The following is a 20,875-nucleotide window of genomic DNA, read 5'->3' on the forward strand; positions in this document are numbered from 1 at the left end:
GCGGCGCGCGGCGGGCCGGGGGCCGCTCGGGACCATCCTCCCCGCCGCGCCGGGGGCGGCCTCGGGCTCCACGGGGCCCAGGCGAGGACCAGAGGCCAGTCCGGCTCACGCCGCCGCGACACAGACTCCTCTCAGGGTCCGGCAGCCGTGGTTTCCGGGTAGAAAAAAAAAACGCCACCGCCAACGCTGCCGTGACCTCCGACACCTGGCGTCCGACGGCGGCGCGGCCGGGACAAGATTCCTCAGTCGCGAGCTGCGGAGACCACGCCCCCTGGCTGGGCTACGTGAGAGCTTGCGTGCGAGTACCGGGGCTGCGTGCGTGCTGACACGGAGCGCGGGGCCTGCCTTTCTGTGTCTGTGTTTGAACGGGGTGTTGTGAGGCTGGCATCGTGGTGAGTGCCCGTGCCTAGTGCACGTGGGTGGACCTGCGTGTCAGTGCGTTCTGTAAAGACCGTGTGTGCTGTGCGTTTGTGGATCCGTGTGCGTGTTTAGTGCTGTGCGTGATGGTTAGGAGTATAACGTGTGTGCATACGTAGGTGTGTAGTGTGTGTCTGTGTGTGCCCGTGCATTAATCACTGCCCATGAAAGTATAATTTTAATACAATCCCTTTGTAAGGTAATTTGGCATCGTCCAGGAAACTTGAAGATGTGCCTTCTTTCTGGAGAATATATTACCCCGGAGAAACAGTTGCACATCTGCGCAAGTAGACATAATAAAGAATATTTATAGCACCATTATTTGTAGTCACTAAGAATTGAAGAGAAAACAAACATCCATACAGTCAAACGTAAAAATAGGCAGTATATTCTTATATAAACAATTTCGACAGCGAAGATTATTCAGAACAGCTTGACAACATCCGGGCTCACATTAAGGGCATAACATGTTGGGGGGGGGGGGCGGGGGGGCAAGCCATGAAAGGATACATTGCAGCATAATTCAATTATATAAAATCCCCCAAACATGCTAATCAACGCATTGTTTAGAGATGCATACGTGACTGGTGGAATCCAGAAAAACAAAAACAAAAACAGGAAGAGATGCACAAACTTCATGTTTAAGTGGTAAGAGAATAGAATGGGGGAGGGCACACAGGCTACTTCAAGGTACCTTGAGCAAGTCACAAGCACTCTGAGCCTCATGTACTTGGTTTCTGAGGTGGGGGTGATAACATCAGCTTGTTCCAGTTCGTTAAATTCCTCCACTCTGTAAAACTGTAAAGCACTATCCAAAGATAAGTTATGTGTTTTGAGAGCTAACCACAGTAGGACCTGAGCTGTTTGTCAAAGTTCCTGCAGGGCACTGACCCCTGGTTGGTATGACACACACCGATTTAATAGTAGTATTTTATGGGTTCAAGAAGCTTCAGAGTAGTTTATGTCAGCTTATCAACATTATTTGTTGATAATAGACAAAGGGCTCTGCATTTGGGGCTAGTTACAAGCAGGAATATGCCTATGCTGTGTGACCAGAAAAAACATTAGAAAAGAAACCAGCAGAGACTCAATTTTGGGCTCCCTGCTCTAAAGTGTTCCATGCACATGGTGGTTCCTGCCCCAGGAGTGAAAGCGCCATCTGTTTGGGCTCTTACAGAAGAAGGATAATAGAACCTTGCACCTCGCCTTTCCAGCCCTTACTTAAATATTATTGGTGTATTGTATTTTTTGTCCTGTAATAAACTGTAGATTTGTTAGGATCTGTGAGTTTTCTTTAGCAACCAAAGCCTATTAAACCATTTCAGCAGCTGGTGTCAGATGTAGGATTTACTGAAAAAACCCTGACTCATTCTTAGCTCAAAATATGGCTAAGGCATTACTAGGAAAAAAAAAAAAAAAAAAAAAAAGGTGATTCTGATAAAAGAGATGAAAATGAACAAGTTACTCTTGGTTTGAAGTAGCACAGACTTTGAAATTAGATACTAGTTGTAAAACATTCCAGTGAAATCTGGAACTGAAAGAATCTGAACCTCAGGAGCTAGAAAAATGGACCGGCAGGGAACTGCAAACTGATACCAGGTCAGCTAAAAATTCAGATCTGTGGTTGCTGCTTTGAGCATCAGCAAAATGAAAGTTAAGTTCAGAATCTCCTTGGGGTGAGCTGTGTCCTCTCTGGCTGGCACCATAATATTTGATGAGTCAGCTAATTCTGTGAGACTTAGGACAACAAAGAAGATAATTCAAGTTGGGCAAGATGACAGGGAGGGCAAGAAACTAGGGAAGTAAGGGATTATTCAGTGAGGGAACTGAATAATTTTCCAGGTCATTACAGACATCATCCTGATAAACCTTTGTTAAAATGATTCCTGAGAATTTTAGAGAATTTTAGAATGAGGAGCAGTGTCTCTGCTTTGAACACTTCTGACTAAAGGGGAAGATTTTGGTCCACCAACTATTGGCTAATCCCTTTGTGGGGATGGTTCATAGGGAAGCCCCTAGGTTTCTGGAATGGATTAAGAGAAGGATCCATCATGCTTATCCAGAGAAAGACAATGTCACTTCCCCTCCGTTGTCAACCAATACTAAAGTTGCAAAAACACTGCAGGCGTAGGCAGTATTGAACTATCTATATAATGACAGAATCGAGCTCCCTAATGGGATGCCCCTCACCCAGGCTACGACCAACACTGTAACTCAAGGCGTCCCGCCAGCACTAGCACCACATATGACTTTGATATTGAGACCACAGGAGAACGTAAAAGAGGCAACCTCAAATCCTTTATCCCAGCTACCACATGGAGGATTAAAAAGAAACAAACTGGCACAGCCACTTTGGAAAACAAACTGGCAGTTCCTCAAAAAGCGAAACAGAGAGTTAACATTTTAGCCCAGCAATTCCATGACCAGAGACCCAAGAGGATTAAAGCATGTCAACACGAAAATAGTCAAAAAAGTGGAAACAGCCCAGATGTTCATCAACTGATGAATGGATAAACAAAATGTGGTACATCCATACCGTGGAACATTATTCACCCGTAAAGGGGAATGAAGCTTCAAAGCATCATGATAAATGGAAGAAGCCTGTCACGAAAGGCCACATATTATATGATTCCATTTGATATGAAATGTCCAGAAGAGGCAAATCCATGGAGACGGAAAGTGAATTCGTGGTTGCCAAAGGTGGGAGGTGGTAACTAAAGGGGAACAGGGTTTCTTTTGGGGCCAAGAAAAACACTTGAAAATTGACTTGGTGAATGCACTGAAAACCATTGAATTATACACTTTAATTGTGTGAATTACATGGTATATGAATTACATCTCAGTAAAGATGTTTTCAAAAAAGTTAGAACTTTACAAAAGAAAGGAAATCGACACAAGAAAGGGACTAACAATTCAGCTTCTAATCATGTGGGAATCTTTAGACAGCTAGTTTTAAAAGTCAAAAAAGAAAGAAATTGAGAGAGAAAGTGCCACCAAAACCTTTATGAAAATCAGGGGATCCCACATCTAAGTCTCCTCAAAGCCCCTCGGATAGAAAATCCAAAGGCTTGGGGAAATTCCAGAAAGAAATAAGGTTCCAGTGAGCCTACAGCATTAGATTCTAAAATACTCACTTTTATTTATTTTTTTTTCAACGTTTATTTATTTTTGGGACAGAGAGAGACAGAGCATGAACGGGCGAGGGGCAGAGAGGGAGGGAGACACAGAATCGGAAACAGGCTCCAGGCTCTGAGCCATCAGCCCAGAGCCTGACGCGGGGCTCGAACCCACGGACCGCGAGATCGTGACCTGGCCGAAGTCGGACGCTTAACCGACTGCGCCACCCAGGCGCCCCAAATACTCACTTTTAATACAAAGGTAGTAGTTCTTTGTCCAATACCTGCAAGTTTTCCTTAAGATTGATATTATTTCGGGGTGCCTGGGTGGCGCAGTCGGTTGAGCATCCAGCTCTTGGTTTCAGCTCAGGTCATGATCTCAAGTTTGTGAGTTTGAGCCCTGCATCAGGCTCTGTGCTGACAGTGTAGAGCCCACTTGGGATTCTCTCCCCTCTCTCTCTGCCCCTACCCCACTCATGCACTCTCTCTTCTCTCAAAATAAATAAACTTTTAAAAAAGTCATAATGGAGGAAGAAGACAGACAAAAACGCCGGGATCTCTTGACTCAACTCCCAGTGGGGATCCCAAGGTCTTTTACCAACAATGGGTGGTGAAATGGCCAGAGGTGGAGAAGTAACTCTTCTAGATCTCCTGGGCATGGAGCACATTTACAGTGTTGCCTCGGCCTGCTAACAAGCCCCATAGGGGCAATAGAATTGATCCAGGGGGCTATGGGGACGCTACTATAAAAGCGACCAGAATTAAAGTCTGGTCAAAAGTTGGAATATGTGATTTGTAAATGTATGCTGTGATGGTGTCTCCCTTACCTGCCATGCTTTTGTGGTGGAGTCAGGGCAGGGGGGAGGGGAGGTGGCAGAGGAATTCACACAGGGGCCCTCCCCGCTGTACTCTGTTTTCTCTTTCAACATTGAACCTGCACTAAAACTTCAGGTAAGGGCTCCAGAGGCTGGGACTATTCCACAACAAGATACCATGTCCGTAAATTTGGACCTAACGGCAGGATTTCAAAGGGATCGATAGGACTGACGGTCACTTCCCCGCACCCCACCGCGGTGGAGCTGGCTGCTGAGATGTTTTGTTGCCCAGTGGATGGGCCAGATGCACTTCTCTGCACGTATCCAATCAGACCCTCGAGGTGAACTGAAGAGAAGGCTCCTGCCCATCTCCTGTTGCTGCCAGCAGTATATTTGCACGGTAGGGAACCATAGGGCCTTCTTTAGAGAGAAAAGACTGGCTTAAAATTGATGATATATGGAAGAAGATGCAATTGCTCCCAGGGGAAAGGGAGCCAATAGCTTGTTAAAGGGAAAGTCTAACCAAATCTCCATGGCTGGTTGAGAAGCTTAGAGGAAGGGAATAAATATGGTCTCTTAGCTTTGACTCCGAAGGTCCTGGGGGCAAAGAACTGTGTCCAAAGCTCCTCTTTTTTGAAGAGCCAACAAGTGACCTGACCACTACGGACAACTGTTTGGCGGACCCTCAGAAAGTGAGACATAGAATCACCATGTGGCCCGTCAATTCTAATCCTAGGTGTACATCGCGAAGAACAAAAAGCAGGAGTTAAAACCGATGCGTACCCACTGATGTTCATCACCCCATTATCTGTAATAGTCAGAAGGTGGAAACAACCCAGATGTTCACCAACAGATTAATAGGCAAACAAATTGGCCTACACATATGAAAGAATATCACCTTGGAAAGGAAGGGCACGTTCTGCAACATTATGTGAAATGAAAACATGATAAATGAAACAAACCAGACACAAGGAACAAATGTTACATGATTTAACTTACATGAAGCAGCAAAGTCATGGAGACAGAAAGTAGAAAAGAGGTCATCGGGGGGCCACGGGAAGCAGGGAATGGGGAGCTATTGTTTCATTGTATAGAGTTTCTATTAGTTCTGGAAACAGGCAGTGGTGACGGTGGCATGACATTGCGAATGCACTCAATACCACTGAACTGGGCACCCAAAAAGTGTCGGTGTGAGTTGGAAATATTTCACCGCATTAAGAAAAAAAAAACCACGCGAGTGGACAACGTCCAATCTAATGACCTTCTGCGCGTGGTCTGTGTCCTCGCAACCGATGACCAGGTGTGAGGTCTGTGTGACCACGGGGAGCAATTGTAACGGGACTATGTCTTTGGGTCTGCATTTGACGTTTGCTCATGAAATACTGGAGACAAGGCCTCTGACTTATACTGCTATGAGAACCAATTATGGTACGTGAGAAAAGGCAGATTTTGTTGGAAGGGGCAACATCATAAAAAATTGGTTGATTGTAGTTTAATCAGTCAACAGAAGTACGCCACAAAGCACAGATAGCCAGTGATCAGGGAGGAAAAGGATTGCCAAGTATGAAACATTTGTGCTCATGTTATTTATTAGTGGATGGATCAGCTCTCTGTTTAAATGGATGCCAACCCCCCAGATGACTGCAAACATTTGAAATCCGTGTGCACATTTGGATCTTCTATGTGAACAGAGTACCTGTTCCAAGGTGTTCTGTGTGAGTGTAGGTGGTTCCTGAACCAAGAGAGGGGTGGGTAATAGGACCTTGCACCTGGATGTCCCAGACCCTTAGGGTGAGACAGCCTTTGGCTGTGATTTCCTTATTTCCATGCTGTTGCTACCTAGTACCCTTTCCAGGAATAGACTGTAGATAGGTAAGCACTGCCATTTTGAGCCCTGTCATTTTGGGTCTTGAGCAAGTCAATCCTGTTTGACTACCACCATAGGTAGAGTTTTGCTGCACTAATAATCACTGGGTCACCTGATGGGGTGCACTGAGAAGGACACATCACCTCTTTGGCATTCCTGCCAAAATGCTAAAACCTGAATATAATCCTCAGGACGTGATCAAGCAAATCCAGGATGAGTGACATTATGAAAATACCTATCCCACACTCTTCAAGTACATCAATGTCATGAAAACAAGAAAGACATGTATACCAAATTCATGTATACCAAATCATCATGATGTACACTTTCAATATCTCATAATTTTATTTGCCAATTTTACCTTAACAAGCTGAGGAAAAAAGAAATAAACCTGGGCAATTGTTCTAGATTAAAGACCACTAAAGACACATGACCACTAAAAGCAATCCTGCACAGGAACCTGGATTGGGAAAATTTGGATATGGTCTACTGACTGCATCAATGTTAAATTCCTATGGTTACGTAAAAGATTGTCCTTATTCTTAGGAGATATATACTATATTTAGATATATACTAAATAGAGGTATTGAATTATGATATCCGCACCTGAGAGAGAGAGAGGAAGCAAATGTGACAAAATGTTAAGTATTGAATCAAGGAGAAGGGCATACAAATGTTCGTTATAGTATTCTTTCAGTATTTCTGTAGATTTGACACTTCTCAAAATAAAAATTTAGAAGAAAAAATAACAATCACTGTGATACATTAGGCCAGAAGTCAGCAAACCTTTCTGCAAGAAAATATATATATATATATTTTTTAAGCTTTATGGACCATACGGTGTCTGTCGCAACTATTCATCTCTGCCCTGTACTGTGAAAGACACAGAATGAATGGGAGTGGCTGTAGTCTAATAAAATCTTATTTACAAAAGCAAGTGCTGGGCCAGATTTGGCTGCAGGCCATAGTTTCTGACCTCTGCTTCAGGCTGTGGTACACTCAGGGCAATTCTGCTGCCTCCTACAGTCAACTAGAAATTCATGGCTGCTCAGGAATTGACAGCATGTGTTAAAATGTGAATCAAATATTGTAGCTTGAGATGCTATTATCCTAATCTCCCTACAACTGGTGACCTAACAGCCACGCCCCACTGAAAACATCCTCTCCTCTTTTTCATCTTGTCCCTAATAAAAACTCTTCAAATCTCAGGGTGCCTGGGTGGCTCAGTGTGTTAGCGACCGACTCTTGATTTCAGCTCAGGTCATGATCTCGTGGTTTGTGGGATCGAGCCCCACATCGGGCTTTGTGCTGACAGTGCAGACAGTGGAGAGCCTGCTTGGGTTTCTCTCTCTCCCTTTCACTCTGTCCCTCCCCTGCTCACCCTCTCTCTGTGTCTCTCAAAACAAATACATTTAAAAAAAGAGAAATGGGAACTCTGTGGGAATGTAAAATGGCACAGCCGCAATGGAAAATAGTATGGCATTTCCTCAAAATATTAAAAATAGAACTGTAGAATTACCATATGATCCAGCACTTCTGGGTTTATTATCCAAAAGAATTAGAAGTCAGGATCTTGAAGAGATATCTGGACCCCTGTGTTCATTGTACCATTGTTCACGATCGCTAAGACATGGGAAAAACCTAAATGGCCATTGACAGATGAATGGATAAAGAAAATGTATACTCATACAGTGGAATGCTACTTGGCCAAAAAAAAAAAAAAAAAAGTAAGGAAATTCCGCAAAATGGGATAACATGGATGGACCTTAGGACATAAGGCATTATTCCACTTACACGAGGTATCTAAAATAGCCAGTTTCATAACATCAAAGATTGGGATGGGGGTTACCAGGGGCTGGGGGGGGGCGTACTGTTATTAATTAACAGTCCAAAAATTTCAGTTAAGGTTCTAGATACCTGCTGTGCAGCACTGTACTTAGAGTCAACAATAACACACACTCCAATATTTGTGAAGAGGATAGATTTTACGTTAAGTGTTGTCACCACACTAAAAAGTAAAAGAAAGAAAAAGAGTGGGGGCCCTGGAGCTAGTCTTCCCCGGGTTCGAATGCTGGCTCCCCGCTTCAGCTCTGTGATCTTGTGCAGTGCCCAGGCATCTCCACGCACCAGCTTCTCTTTGTGCCTCAGGACAATTAGCACGACTGACCTGCAGGCTACTGGAGAAGATGAAACAAGTTCTTCCGTGTGAGGCACTTAGCACAGTGCCTGGCATGTATCGAGCGCTAATTAATGCTACCTGTTAGTATTCCTACTAAATTAGGTTTCTTAGACACAGTCAAGAGGTAATACATCTTTAAATGCTCACTTAGCACAGTGCCTAAGGGCTAAATACATGTAAGATGTTGCAATTATTCCACTAGGCAGTTAAACAGGCATTTGTTGCCTGTCACTTTCATTGTATCTTACTCTCAGCTAAGTCTTGAGCCATTTCACTTTTCATGTTTTTGCACCTTCCCATTTCTCCTGGATTGTGAATAAACTGAAGGCAGAGTCCAGGACGTGTGAATTTTTGCAGCCCCTCCAGCACCATGCTATGTAGCCTGGGCTGGAGTATATATAGGGCATAGTTTTAATACAGTCTTGAAAAGAAGAATCTTGGGGCACCCAGGGGGCTCAGTCGGTTAAGCGCCCGACTTGGGTTCAGGTCATGATCTCACGGTTCGTGGGTTCCAGCCCCACAGTGGGCTCTGTGCTGACAGCTTGGAGCCTGGACTCTGCTTTGTCCCCTTCTCTCTCTGCCCCTCCCTTCTCATGCTCTGTCTCTCTCTGTCTCTCAAAAAATAAATGAATGTTGAAAAAAAATTTTTAAAGGAAGAATCTTCAGTAGACCACCAGCACACTACTGATTGACTCATCTAAATAAAGTTTACTTGGGGTGCCTGGGTGGCGCAGTCGGTTAAGCGTCCGACTTCAGCCAGGTCACGATCTTGCGGTCCGGGAGTTCGAGCCCCGCGTCAGGCTCTGGGCTGATGGCTCAGAGCCTGGAGCCTGTTTCCGATTCTGTGTCTCCCTCTCTCTCTGACCCTCCCCCGTTCATGCTCTGTCTCTCTCTGTCCCAAAAATAAATAAAAACGTTGAAAAAAAAATTTTTTTAAAAAATAAATAAAGTTTACTTATTTTGAAAGAGACAGAGATAGTGCAAGTGGGGGAGGGGCAGAGAGAGAGAGAGAGAGAGGGAGAGGGAGAGAGAGCAGTCTCCACGCTGCCAGGGCCGAGCCTGAGGCAAGGCTTGAACTCAAGAAACCCCGAGATCCTGACCTGAACTGAAACCAAGAGACGGGCATTCAACCGGCTGAGCCACCCAGGCGTCCTCATCTCCACACTTTTAAAAAGACAGCGCTTTCAGAATGAGTCACTATGACTTATGAGATGATAAGAGAAACTCTTCACTTGAAACGGTGACCATGTCCATCCACCCCCTCTGACTTTTCAAAATCGGGAGGAAACGACCAGACTCCTTCCCCTCCCAGACCTGTCCTGCGCTCCGCAGCAGGGACCATCAGAATTGCAGGTGAATTCTGACCATGGACTCAGAGCTCAGGTGAGATGCCTCCGTGTTTGAGAATGCTTACCAATCTTCCAGCCGCCACCCCAAGTCCAAGAAATTCGATTTCTTTCAGCTTCACTGACTTTTTATTACGGGAGTAGCACTTTTCTTCTGGCAGTGAAACCATTCAGCGGGTGTGTGCTTCCATAGAGGGAATTTAAACCAGACACCTAGCCCTGTAAACAGCTCGTTTAGGAGGAGGAGGCCTCAGAACCTTCCAGGAGGATGATTCTACCCCAGAGGTGGCATTCTATATTGGCAACCGCAGAGGGGTTGCCTGGGAAACCCTGTTTAGACATCAGCTGCTCACTTTTAAGACAAACTTCTCCCTTTAAGAGCTGATGTGCACAATTACAATTCTGTGTCGTGTGGTGGTTTGGACAGCATTTGTTTTTATGCTCTTAGAATAATTTTTCCATTTTTCTGATTACAAAACAACCATTGTATTGTATACAGTTAGGAAACTTTAGGAAATATTAAAAAGGAAATTAAAACCATCTGTAATAACCAAACCCAATGGTAACTACCGTTAAGATTTTGCTGTATTTCTGGAGCAGCTGGGTGGCTCCGTTGGTTAAGCGTTGGCTTCTTGGTTTCGGCTCAGGTCATGATCTCACGGTTCGTGAGTTCAAGCCCCCAGTCGGGCTCTGTGCTGACAGTGAGGAGCCTGCTTGAGATTCTCTGTCTCCCTCTCTCTCTCTCTCTCTCTCTCTCTGCCCTTCCCCCACTTGTGTGTGTGTGTGTGTGTGTGTGTGTGTGTGTGTGTACTCTCTCTCTCTAAATAAACAAGTAAACTCAAAAAAAGAAAGAAGAAAGATTTTGCTGTATTTTTTTCTTTTTTTTCTAGCATTGCATGGAATTTTAAAACAAATTCGGAACTATGCTTCACATCATGCTAGGATAGTTTTCTACATAATTATTATTTGATTTAAACATCCCCCTCTACACAATTTAAACACTGAAAAATTTTAACTTCTGTAGTCCTTATTTTTAATGTAAATTTTTATTGTTTCTTATGATTTTTTTAGCATAGCTTTCCAGAAATGGGATTACTATGCCAAAAAGTAAAAATATATATATTTTTTTATTTAAAAAATTTTTAATGTTTATTCATCTTTTTTTTAATTTTTTTTTAACATTTATTTATTTTTGAGACAGAGAGAGACAGAGCATGAACGGGGGAGGGTCAGAGAGAGAGGGAGACACAGAATCTGAAACAGGCTCCAGGCTCTGAGCCATCAGCACAGAGCCCGACGCGGGGCTGGAACTCACGGACCATGAGATCATGACCTGAGGCGAAGTCGGACGCTTAACCGTCTGAGCCACCCAGGCGCCCCAATGTTTACTCATTTTTGAAAGTCAGAGACAGAGCACAAGCAGGGGTGGGGTGGACAGAGAGGGGGACACAGAATCTGAAGCAGGCTCCAGGCTCTGAGCTGTCAGCACAGAGCCCAACTGCAGGGCTTGAACTCACAAACCTCGAGATAATGACCTGAGCCTAAGTCGGAGGCTCAACCGACTGAGCCACCCAGGCGCCCGTATATTTTTTCATTTTAGAGGGAAAGAGAGTGAGCAAGCAGGGTAGAGGGGCAGAAGGAAAAAGAGAGAAGCTTAAACAGGCTCCACACTCAGCGTGGAGCCTGATGAGGGGATCAATCCCACAACCCTGGGATTATGAGCCAAAATCAAGAGTTGGTTGCTCAATCTATGGAGCCATCCAGGCGCCCAGAAGTAAAAAGATTTTTAAGGCTCTGACACATCGTGCTGATTGGCCATCTGGAAATTTTATAATCTGTGCTTCCATCAGTGAGGCACATTTCTCTGCACATAGTCCTAAAACGTTATAAAATTTCACCTTTGCCAATTTGGCAGGCAAAAAAATACGTTATTAAATTATTTTACATTTCTGATTACTAACGGGGTTGAAATTTTCATCTGTTGCTGTCTATTCGTGAGTCTAAATGGTGAATTGTTTGTTCATGTCCTTTGTGCATTTAAAACAATGTTTATTTATTTTTGAGAGAGTGCAAGCGGGGAGGGGGAGAGAAAGGGGGGTAGTGGATCCCAAGTGGGGTCTGAGCTAACAGCAGCGAGCCCAGTGCGGGGCTCACACTCACGATCCACGAGATCATGACCTGAGCCGAAGTCAAACACTCAACCGACTGAGCCACCCAGCCACCCGCGTTTGTGAATTTTTAAATGGTTAAAATGTTTTAAAGTTTCTTATTTGAAAAAGTACTTCCGTTTTCTTTCATATTCGTATTGGTAATTTGTCTTTCTTCTTCCCACACCCCCAACTTTATTGTGATAGAATTGACATATAACATTGGTAAGCTTAAGGTGTACAACATGATTTAATACACACTTACATTGCAAAATGATTACCACAAAATGGTTAGTTAACACATCCATGGCCTCACACAATTACCTTTTTAATTTAATTTTTTTTTTTTTTGGTGAGAACATTTAAGATTTTATTTTATTTTAATTTAATTTAATTTAATTTTAATTTAAAAATTTAAATTTTAAATTTAAATTTTATTTTATTTTATTTTATTTTATTTTTATTTTTATTTAAAGATTTAAATTTTAAATTTAAATTTTAAATTTTATTTTATTTTATTTTATTTTATTTTATTAATTTGAGAGAGAGAGAGCACACGCAAGCAAGGGAGAGGGGCAGAGGGAGAGAGACAGAGAATCTTAAGCAGGCTCCACGCTCAGTGTGGAAGCCAATGTGGGGCTCAATCCCGTGACCCAGGGACCATGACTTGAGCCCATATTGAGTCGGATGCTCAACTGCCTAAGTGACCCAGGAGCCTCTAAGATCTGCTTTCTTAGCAATTTTCAAGTAGGTAATGCAGTAATTATTCACTATAGTCACCATGCTGTGCATTAGACCCTCAGAACTTCACTCATCTTGTAACTGGAAGTTTGTACCCTTTGACCAACATGTCCCCATTTCCTACTCCTCAGCCCCTGGCAACCACAATTTTGCTTTCTGTTTCCATGAGTTCAGCCTTTTTAGATTCCACATACAGATTCCACAAGTGAAATCGTACAGTATTTGTCTTTCTCTGATTTGTTTCGTTTAGCATTAAGGCCCATCCATGTTGTCAGGATTTCCCTCTTTCCTATGGCTGAATTTTACATTTCTGTATCTATTCTCTGTCAGCAGTCACAGGTTGTTTCCAAACTTTGGCTACTTTGAATAATGCTTCAATGGACATGGGGGTACAGATACCTCTTTGAGATACTGTGATTTCATCTCCTTCCACATCTATACACAGAAGTGGGATTGTGGGATCGAATAGTAACTGTATTTTTAATTTTTGAGGAAGTCCACAGTGTTTTCCACAGTGACTGCACCAGTTTAAATTCCCACCAACGGTGCACGAAGGTTCTCTTTTCTCCACATACTTACTAATGCTGTTATCTCCATTTGTATGTCTTCTTTGGAAAAATGTCTATTCAGGATTTCTGCCCATTTTTAAATCAGATTTTTTGTTTTTTTGTTTTTGTTTTTGCTGTTGGGTTGTATGAGTATCTTATATATATTGACTATTAGCTAGCACCTTATTAGATATATAGTTTCCAAATATTTTTTCCCTTTCCATAGGTTAGTTTTCATTGGCTTGATGGTTTCCTTTGCTGCACAGAAGGGTTTTTTTTTTTTTTGCTTTTAATTTTTAGTGAGAAATAATTAACATATTATGTTGTATTAGTTTTAGGTGCATAATATAATGATTTTATAAATGTGTATGTTGTGAAATGATTACCACAATGGGTTTAGTTAACATCCATCACCACACATAGTTACAATTTATTTTCCTTTTTTGATGAGAACCTTAAAGATTTACTTTCTTAGCAAATTTCAAATATACAATATGGTATTGTTAATTATAGTCATCATGTTGTACGATACATCCCCAAGACTTATCTATCTTATAACTGGAAGTTTGTGCCTTTGACCACCTCTGCCCATTTCTCCCACCAACCTCCCTCCCCACCCTGCCCATGGCAACCACGAATCTGTCATCTGTATCTAGGAGTTGACTTTTCTTTAAAATATTCTACATATAAGTGAGATCATACAATATTTGTCTCTCTTCATCTGATTTATTTCAGTTAGAATAATGCCTTCAAGATCCACCCGTGTTGTTGAAAATGGCAGGATTCTATTTATGGCTAAATAATCTTTCTTTCTCTCTCAGAGACTCTGAGTCTCAGTCTCTGAGAGAGAGACAGAGGGAGAGAGGCGCCGGGGTGGCTCAGTTAAGCATCTGACTTCGGCTCAGGTCATGATCTCATGGTTTGGGAGTTTGAGCCCCGCATTGGGCTCCGCACTGATGGTGCAGAGCCTGCCTGGGATTTTCTCTCTGACCTCCCCGCCTTTTCAAAATAAATATATAAAACTTAGAGAGAGAGAGAGCATGCACACACAAGTGGGGAGAGGGGCAGAGAGAGAAAGAGAGGGAGAAAATCCCAAGCAGGCTCCACACTCAGCATGGAGCCCAATGTGTGCTCAATCCCACAACCCTGGGATCATGACCTGAGCTGAAATCAAGAGTCAGATGCTCAACTGACTGAACCATGCAAGCGCCCTGAAAGTGTTTTCAAGTCCCCCACTATTGTTGCATTGTTGGCAATGTCTCCCTTCAGATCTGTTAGTATTTGCTTAATATATTTAGATGTTCTGATGTTGGATGCATATATACATATATACATATATATGCGTATTATATATTATATATTGTTATATTCTTGTGGTGAATTTACCCCTTTATCATTATATAATGAATTTTTTTGTCTCTTGTTAAAGTCTATTTTGTATGATATAAGTCTCTATTTTGGTTTCTATTTGATGAGATATCTGTTCCCATCCTTTCACTTTGAGTCTATGTGTGTCCTTGAAACTGAATCAAGGGACGCCTGGGTGGCTCAGTCAGTTAAGCATCCGACTTCGGCTCAGGTCATGATCTCGCCATTTGTGAGTTCGAGCCCCGCATCAGGCTCTGTGCTGACAGCTCAGAGCCTGGAGCCTGCTCCCGATTCTGTGTCTCCCTCTCTCTCTGCCCCTTCCCCGCTCATGCTCCATCTCTCTCTGTCTCTCAAAAATGAACATTAAAAAAAAAGAAACTGAATCGAGTAATTTGTAGGCAGCACCTTCTTTTTATCCAGAAAGCCACTCTATGCCGTGAGTTGGAGGATATAATCCATTTACATTTAATAGTGTTTATATTTAATTGATGTTATACATAGAATGAACTTCCCCAACTTAACCACCTTTATGGAATATGCATTCTGCAAATGAAAACATTTTAAGAACAACAAAAGGTAAAGGGAATATTTACATATATTTTACACTGGTTGTTTTACCATTTTATATTTTTATATTTGTCTCTCTTTAAAAATTTTTTTTAATGTTTATTTTTTTTATTTATTTTTTTTTAATTTTTTTTTCAACATTTATTTATTTTTGGGACAGAAAGAGACAGAGCATGAATGGGGGAGGGGCAGAGGCTCCAGGCTCTGAGCCATCAGCCCAGAGCCCGACGCGGGGCTCGAACTCACGGACCGCGAGATCGTGACCTGGCTGAAGTCGGACGCTTAACCGACTGCGCCACCCAGGCGCCCCTAATGTTTATTTTCGAGAGAGAGAGAGAGAGAGAGAGAGAGACAGAGCATGAGTGTGGGAGAGGCAGAGAGAGAGGGAGACACAGAATCCAAAGCAGGCTCCAGGCTCTGAGCTGTCAGCACAAAGTCCGACACAGGGCTTGGACCCATGAACCGTGAGATTATGACCTGAGCTGAAGTCGGACGCTTAACTGACTGAGCCTCCCAGGCGCTCCTTTATAGTTCTCTTTAATCCTATATTCATGATAGTGTGAGACGAAGTTCTACTTTAATTGTTTGCCAAAAATTGGTAATACTGTAGTATACCATTGGGGAGTGGAAAGAAATCACTTGTGACAAGGAGGAGAGTGCAAATCAGCCAGCTGGGAGTTGTACATCTCCTTCCTCGGTCATTCTTATTTAGACTTCGTTCTACCACTAAGACATCTTACTGTTGAAGCTGGCTCTATTCAAGGGTGTTGCCCTGGTGATTTTTAACCATCATCAACAGACAGCACAAAATCAAGATCTACCATCACAAAGCAACTCCCTCAGGCTGCCTTCCGCTCCTGTCCCTCACCACTAGCAGCCACTAATTTTCCCCCATGTCCATAATTTTTATCATTTCAACCATGCTATGTAAATGGAGTCATACACCATGTAACTTTTTGAGCCTGGATCGTTTTTCACTCCAACTGTTACAGGTATTAACATGCGGAGTAGTGTTCCATTGTACGTATGTGCCACAGTGAGTTTAACCTGTGAAAGAACATATGGAACGTCGCTGGTTTGAAGTTATTCAAGATAAAGCTGCTTTTAACGTTTGTGCACAGGCTTTTGTATGTTCAGGAGTTCTCATTTCTCTGGAATAAATGCCCCGGGGTGCTATCGCTGGTTTGGAAGGTAAGTATATGTTTTACAAGAAACTACCAAACTATTTTCCAGAGTGGCTGTAGCATTCTACACTTTCTCTTTTCTGATTTCACGTTTTCTTTTTCTTGGGTTCATTTTCCCTTGTTTATCAAGTATAGTTCCTTTCACTTTTTAATTTAAAAAATTTTTTTAAATTGTGGTAAAATACGCTTAACAAAATGTGCCACGTTAGCCACTGTAAGTGTGCAATTCAGTGGCATTAATTATATTCACGATGTTATGCAACTATCACCACTATCCATTTCCTGAACTTTCCTATCATCCCAAACCGAAACACTGTACCGATAAACACTAACTCTCCATTCCTCCTCCCGCTTAACTCTTGGTACCTTCTATTCTAATTTCTGTCTCTGTATCTTTGCTTATTCTAGTTACCTCACATAAATGGAATCATACAGTAGTTGACCTTTTGTCTTGGTTTATTTCACTTGGCAGAATGTTTTCAAAGTTTATCCATGCATTGTGTATGAGAATTTCATTCCTTTTTAAGGCTGAATCTTTTACACTACAGGGATACCCCGATTTTTTAACCCGTTCATCTGTTGATGGCCACCTGAGTTGTATCAACCTTTTGGCTGTTGTGAATAATGCTCCTCTGAGCCTTGGTGTGTAAACATCAAACTAAATCGTGTCCCCACAAAAATTCACATGTTGAAGTCTTAACCCCTAGCACCTCAGAATGTGACTATAGTTAGGGACAGGATCTTTACAGGTGTAATCAATCTTAAATAAGGTCCTTAGGATGGACCCTAATCTAGTATGACTGGTGTACTTATAAGAGGAGGGAATTTGGACATAGACATATACAGAAGGCAGATGATGTGAAGACACAGGAAGAAGATGGCCACCCACAAACCAAGGAGACGCCTCAGGTCCAACCCTACTGACGCCATAACCTCACATTTCTAGCCTCCAGAATTGTAAGAAAATAACCTTCTGTTTAAGCTACCCAGCTTTTGGTACTAGTTGTGTCAGCCCTAATAATATAGCAAGTATCTGTTTGAATCCCTACTTTTAGTTCTTTTGGGTACTATATCTAGAAATGGAATTGCTGGATCGTATAGTAATCCTAGGTTTCACTCCTTGAGGAACCACCAAAATGTTCTCCACGATGATGGCACCATTTTATATTCCCAACAGCAATGCACCAGGGTTCCAATTTCATCACACCCTCATCGTCACTTGTTATCTTCTGCTTTTCTGACAAAAACCATCCTGACTGCTGTGAATTGGTACCTCCCTGTGATTTTGATTTGCTTTTTTTCTAATGACTATTGGTTTTGAGCATCTTTTCATGTGCTTATAGGCAGTTGTGTATTTTCTTTGGAGATGTCTAAGCCCATTTTTGAATTGGGTTGCTTTTTTTTTTTTAATGTTTATTTTTGAGAGAGGGAGACAGAAAGAGACAGAGCACCAGCGGAGGAAGGGCAGAGAGGGAAACACAGAATCCGAAGCAGGCTCCAGTCTCCGAGCTCTCAGCAAGCTCTCAGCACAGAGCTTGATGTGGGACTCAAACCCATGAACCATGATATCATGACCTAAGCCAAATTCGGACGCTTAATCAACTGAGCCACCCAGGATCCCCTGCTTGGGTCTTTTTTTTTTTTTTTTTTTAATTGTTGAATTGAAGGAGTACTTTATATATTCTGGATATGTAACCCTTATCAGGTATATGATTTGCAAATATATTCTCTTGTAAAATAGTGATTTCTAGGCGCTTGGGGGGAAGAAGGAATGGGCAATGACGCTCAAAGTATACACAATTTCAATTATACAAGATAAATAATTTCTGGAGGTCTACTATACAGCACAATGCCTATAGCTAACAGTACTATATTATATATTTAAATTTTTCTAGAAGGGTAGATCTTAAGTGTTCTTAACACCATTACTCCCCACCATGAAAATTAATAATAATAAAGAAGATAGGAGGAAACTTTGAGAGGTGATGGATATGTCTATGGTCTGGATGTTGGTGATGGTTTCACAGATGTATACTTAAACTCATCAAGTTGCACATTAAATATGTACATCTTAAATTTTTCCCCTCCCTTTCTGTGGGTTGTCTTTTCACTCTCTTATTATACTGTCCTTTGAAGCACAAAAGGTTTAAATTTTGATGAAGTCCCATTGATCCATTGTTTCTTTTGTTGACTGTGCTTTTGGTGTCATATCCAAGAAATCATTGCCAAACCTAATGTCGTGGGGATTTCCCCTCCATTTTCTTATAAGTTTTATAGCTTTAGCTCTTATGTTTAAGTCTTTGATCCTTTGAATTAATTGTTTATGGTGTAAGGTCCAACTTCATTCTTTCGCACAAGGTTATCTAATTTTCCTAACACCATTTATTGAAAATATTGTCCTTTCCCTGAATGTGAGACAGGAAACCATCAAAACCTTAGAGGAGAAAGCAGGAAAAGACCTCTCTGACCTCAGCCGTAGCAATCTCTTACTTGACACATCCCCAAAGGCAAGGGAATTAAAAGCAAAAGTGAATTACTGGGACCTTATGAAGATAAAAAGCTTCTGCACAGCAAAGGAAACAACCAACAAAACTAAAAGGCAACCAACGGAATGGGAAAAGATATTTGCAAATGACATATCGGACAAAGGGCTAGTATCCAAAATCTATAAAGAGCTCACCAAACTCCACACCCGAAAAGCAAATAACCCAGTGAAGAAATGGGCAGAAAACATGAATAGACACTTCTCTAAAGAAGACATCCGGATGGCCAACAGGCACATGAAAAGATGTTCAGCGTCGCTCCTTATCAGGGAAATACAAATCAAAACCACACTCAGGTATCACCTCACGCCAGTCAGAGTGGCCAAAATGAACAAATCAGGAGACTATAGATGCTGGAGAGGATGTGGAGAAACGGGAATCCTCTTGCACTGTTGGTGGGAATGCAAATTGGTGCAGCCGCTCTGGAAAGCAGTGTGGAGGTTCCTCAGAAAATTAAAAATAGACCTACCCTATGACCCAGCAATAGCACTGCTAGGAATTTATCGAAGGGACACAGGAGTACTGATGCATAGGGGCACTTGTACCCCAATGTTCATAGCAGCACTCTCAACAATAGCCAAATTATGGAAAGAGCCTAAATGTCCATCCACTGATGAATGGATAAACAAATTGTGGTTTATATACACAATGGAATACTACGTGGCAATGAGAAAAAATGAAATATGGCCTTTTGTAGCAACGTGGATGGAACTGGAGAGTGTGATGCTAAGTGAAATAAGCCATACAGAGAAAGACAGATACCATATGGTTTCACTCTTATGTGGATCCTGAGAAACTTAACAGGAACCCATGGGGGAGGGGAAGGGAAAAAAAAAAAAAGAGGTTAGAGTGGGAGAGAGCCAAAGCATAAGAGACTGTTGAGAACTGAGAACAAACTAAGGGTTGATGGGGGGTGGGAGGGAGGAGAGGGTGGGTGATGGGTATTGAGGAGGGCACCTTTTGGGATGAGCACTGGGTGTTGTATGGAAACCAATTTGACAATAAATTTCATATATAAATTAAAAAAAAGCTTATTAATATTGCAAAAAAAATAAAAAGAAAAAAAAAGAAAATATTGTCCTTTCTCCCACTGAATGGCGTGGCATGTATCTTCTATGGTTAAGTTTCTGTTCAAGTCTTGTGTCCATTGTCTAACTGAATTCTTTTTTAACTGTTGAGTTCAGGGGCACTTGGGTGGCTCAGTAGGTTAGGAGTCTGACTCTGGCTCAGGTCATGATCTCATGGTTCATGGGTTTGAGCCCCACATTGGACTCTTGTGCTGACAGCACAGATTCTGTCTCCCTCTCTCTCTGCCCTGCCCCCCACTCATGCTTTGTCTCTATCAAAAACAAACATTAAAAAAATTTTAACTGAAAAAAAATTTTTTAACTGTTGGGGTGCCTGGGTGGCTCAGGTCATGATCTCATGGTTTGTGAGTTCGAGCCCCACGTCGGGCTCTGGGATGACAGCTCAGAGCCTGGAGCCTCCTTCGGATTCTGTGTCTCCCTCTGCCCCTCTGCTGCTTACACTCGGTCTCTCACATTGTCTCAAAAATAAACATTAAAAAATTTTTTTAACTGTTGAGTTCAGACTATTCTTTATATATCATGGATATCAATTGTTGGTTGGACATGTAATTTGCAATTTTTTTTCAGTCTCTAGCTTGTCCTTTTATTAACAGGATCTTTCATAGAACAAAAGTTTTAAATTTTGACTCAGTCCAATTTATCAGTTTAAAAAAAAATGTTTTTGAGAGAGAGAGAGAGAGAGAGAGAAGCAAGTCGGGGAGAGGGGCAGAGGGAGAGAGAGAAAGAATCTCAAGCAGGCTCCATGCTCAGTGTGGAGCCCAGCATGGGGCTTGATCCCCTCCCATGGATCAGGACCTGAGCCGAAATTAGGAGATGCTCAACCGAGCCACCTAGGTGCCCCTGCTTCCCCCCCCCCCCCACCCCGGTTATTGTAGTTTTCAGTTCTAACATTTCTGTTTGGTTCTTCCTTATACCTTTGCTTTGCTGGGACTTTCTACATCTTCATTTG

General features: G+C 42.3%; 1 protein-coding gene across 1 annotated transcript in view; it reads right to left on the reverse strand.

The window, feature by feature from the left end:
• Positions 1–9,923, reverse strand: part of TMEM248 (transmembrane protein 248) — a 41,815-nt gene extending 31,892 nt beyond the window's left edge. The window contains exon 1 of the mRNA XM_040456212.1: positions 9,809–9,923. Within this exon, the coding sequence (XP_040312146.1) occupies positions 9,809–9,910 (102 nt within the window). The 5' untranslated portion in view covers positions 9,911–9,923. The remainder of the gene's footprint in view (positions 1–9,808) is intronic.
• Between the last annotated feature and the right edge of the window lie 10,952 nt (positions 9,924–20,875).

The sequence above is a fragment of the Herpailurus yagouaroundi genome, unplaced genomic scaffold (genome assembly GCF_014898765.1).
Source record: "Herpailurus yagouaroundi ecotype Mexico unplaced genomic scaffold, PumYag 216, whole genome shotgun sequence".
NCBI classification, from domain to species: Eukaryota; Metazoa; Chordata; class Mammalia; order Carnivora; family Felidae; genus Herpailurus; species Herpailurus yagouaroundi.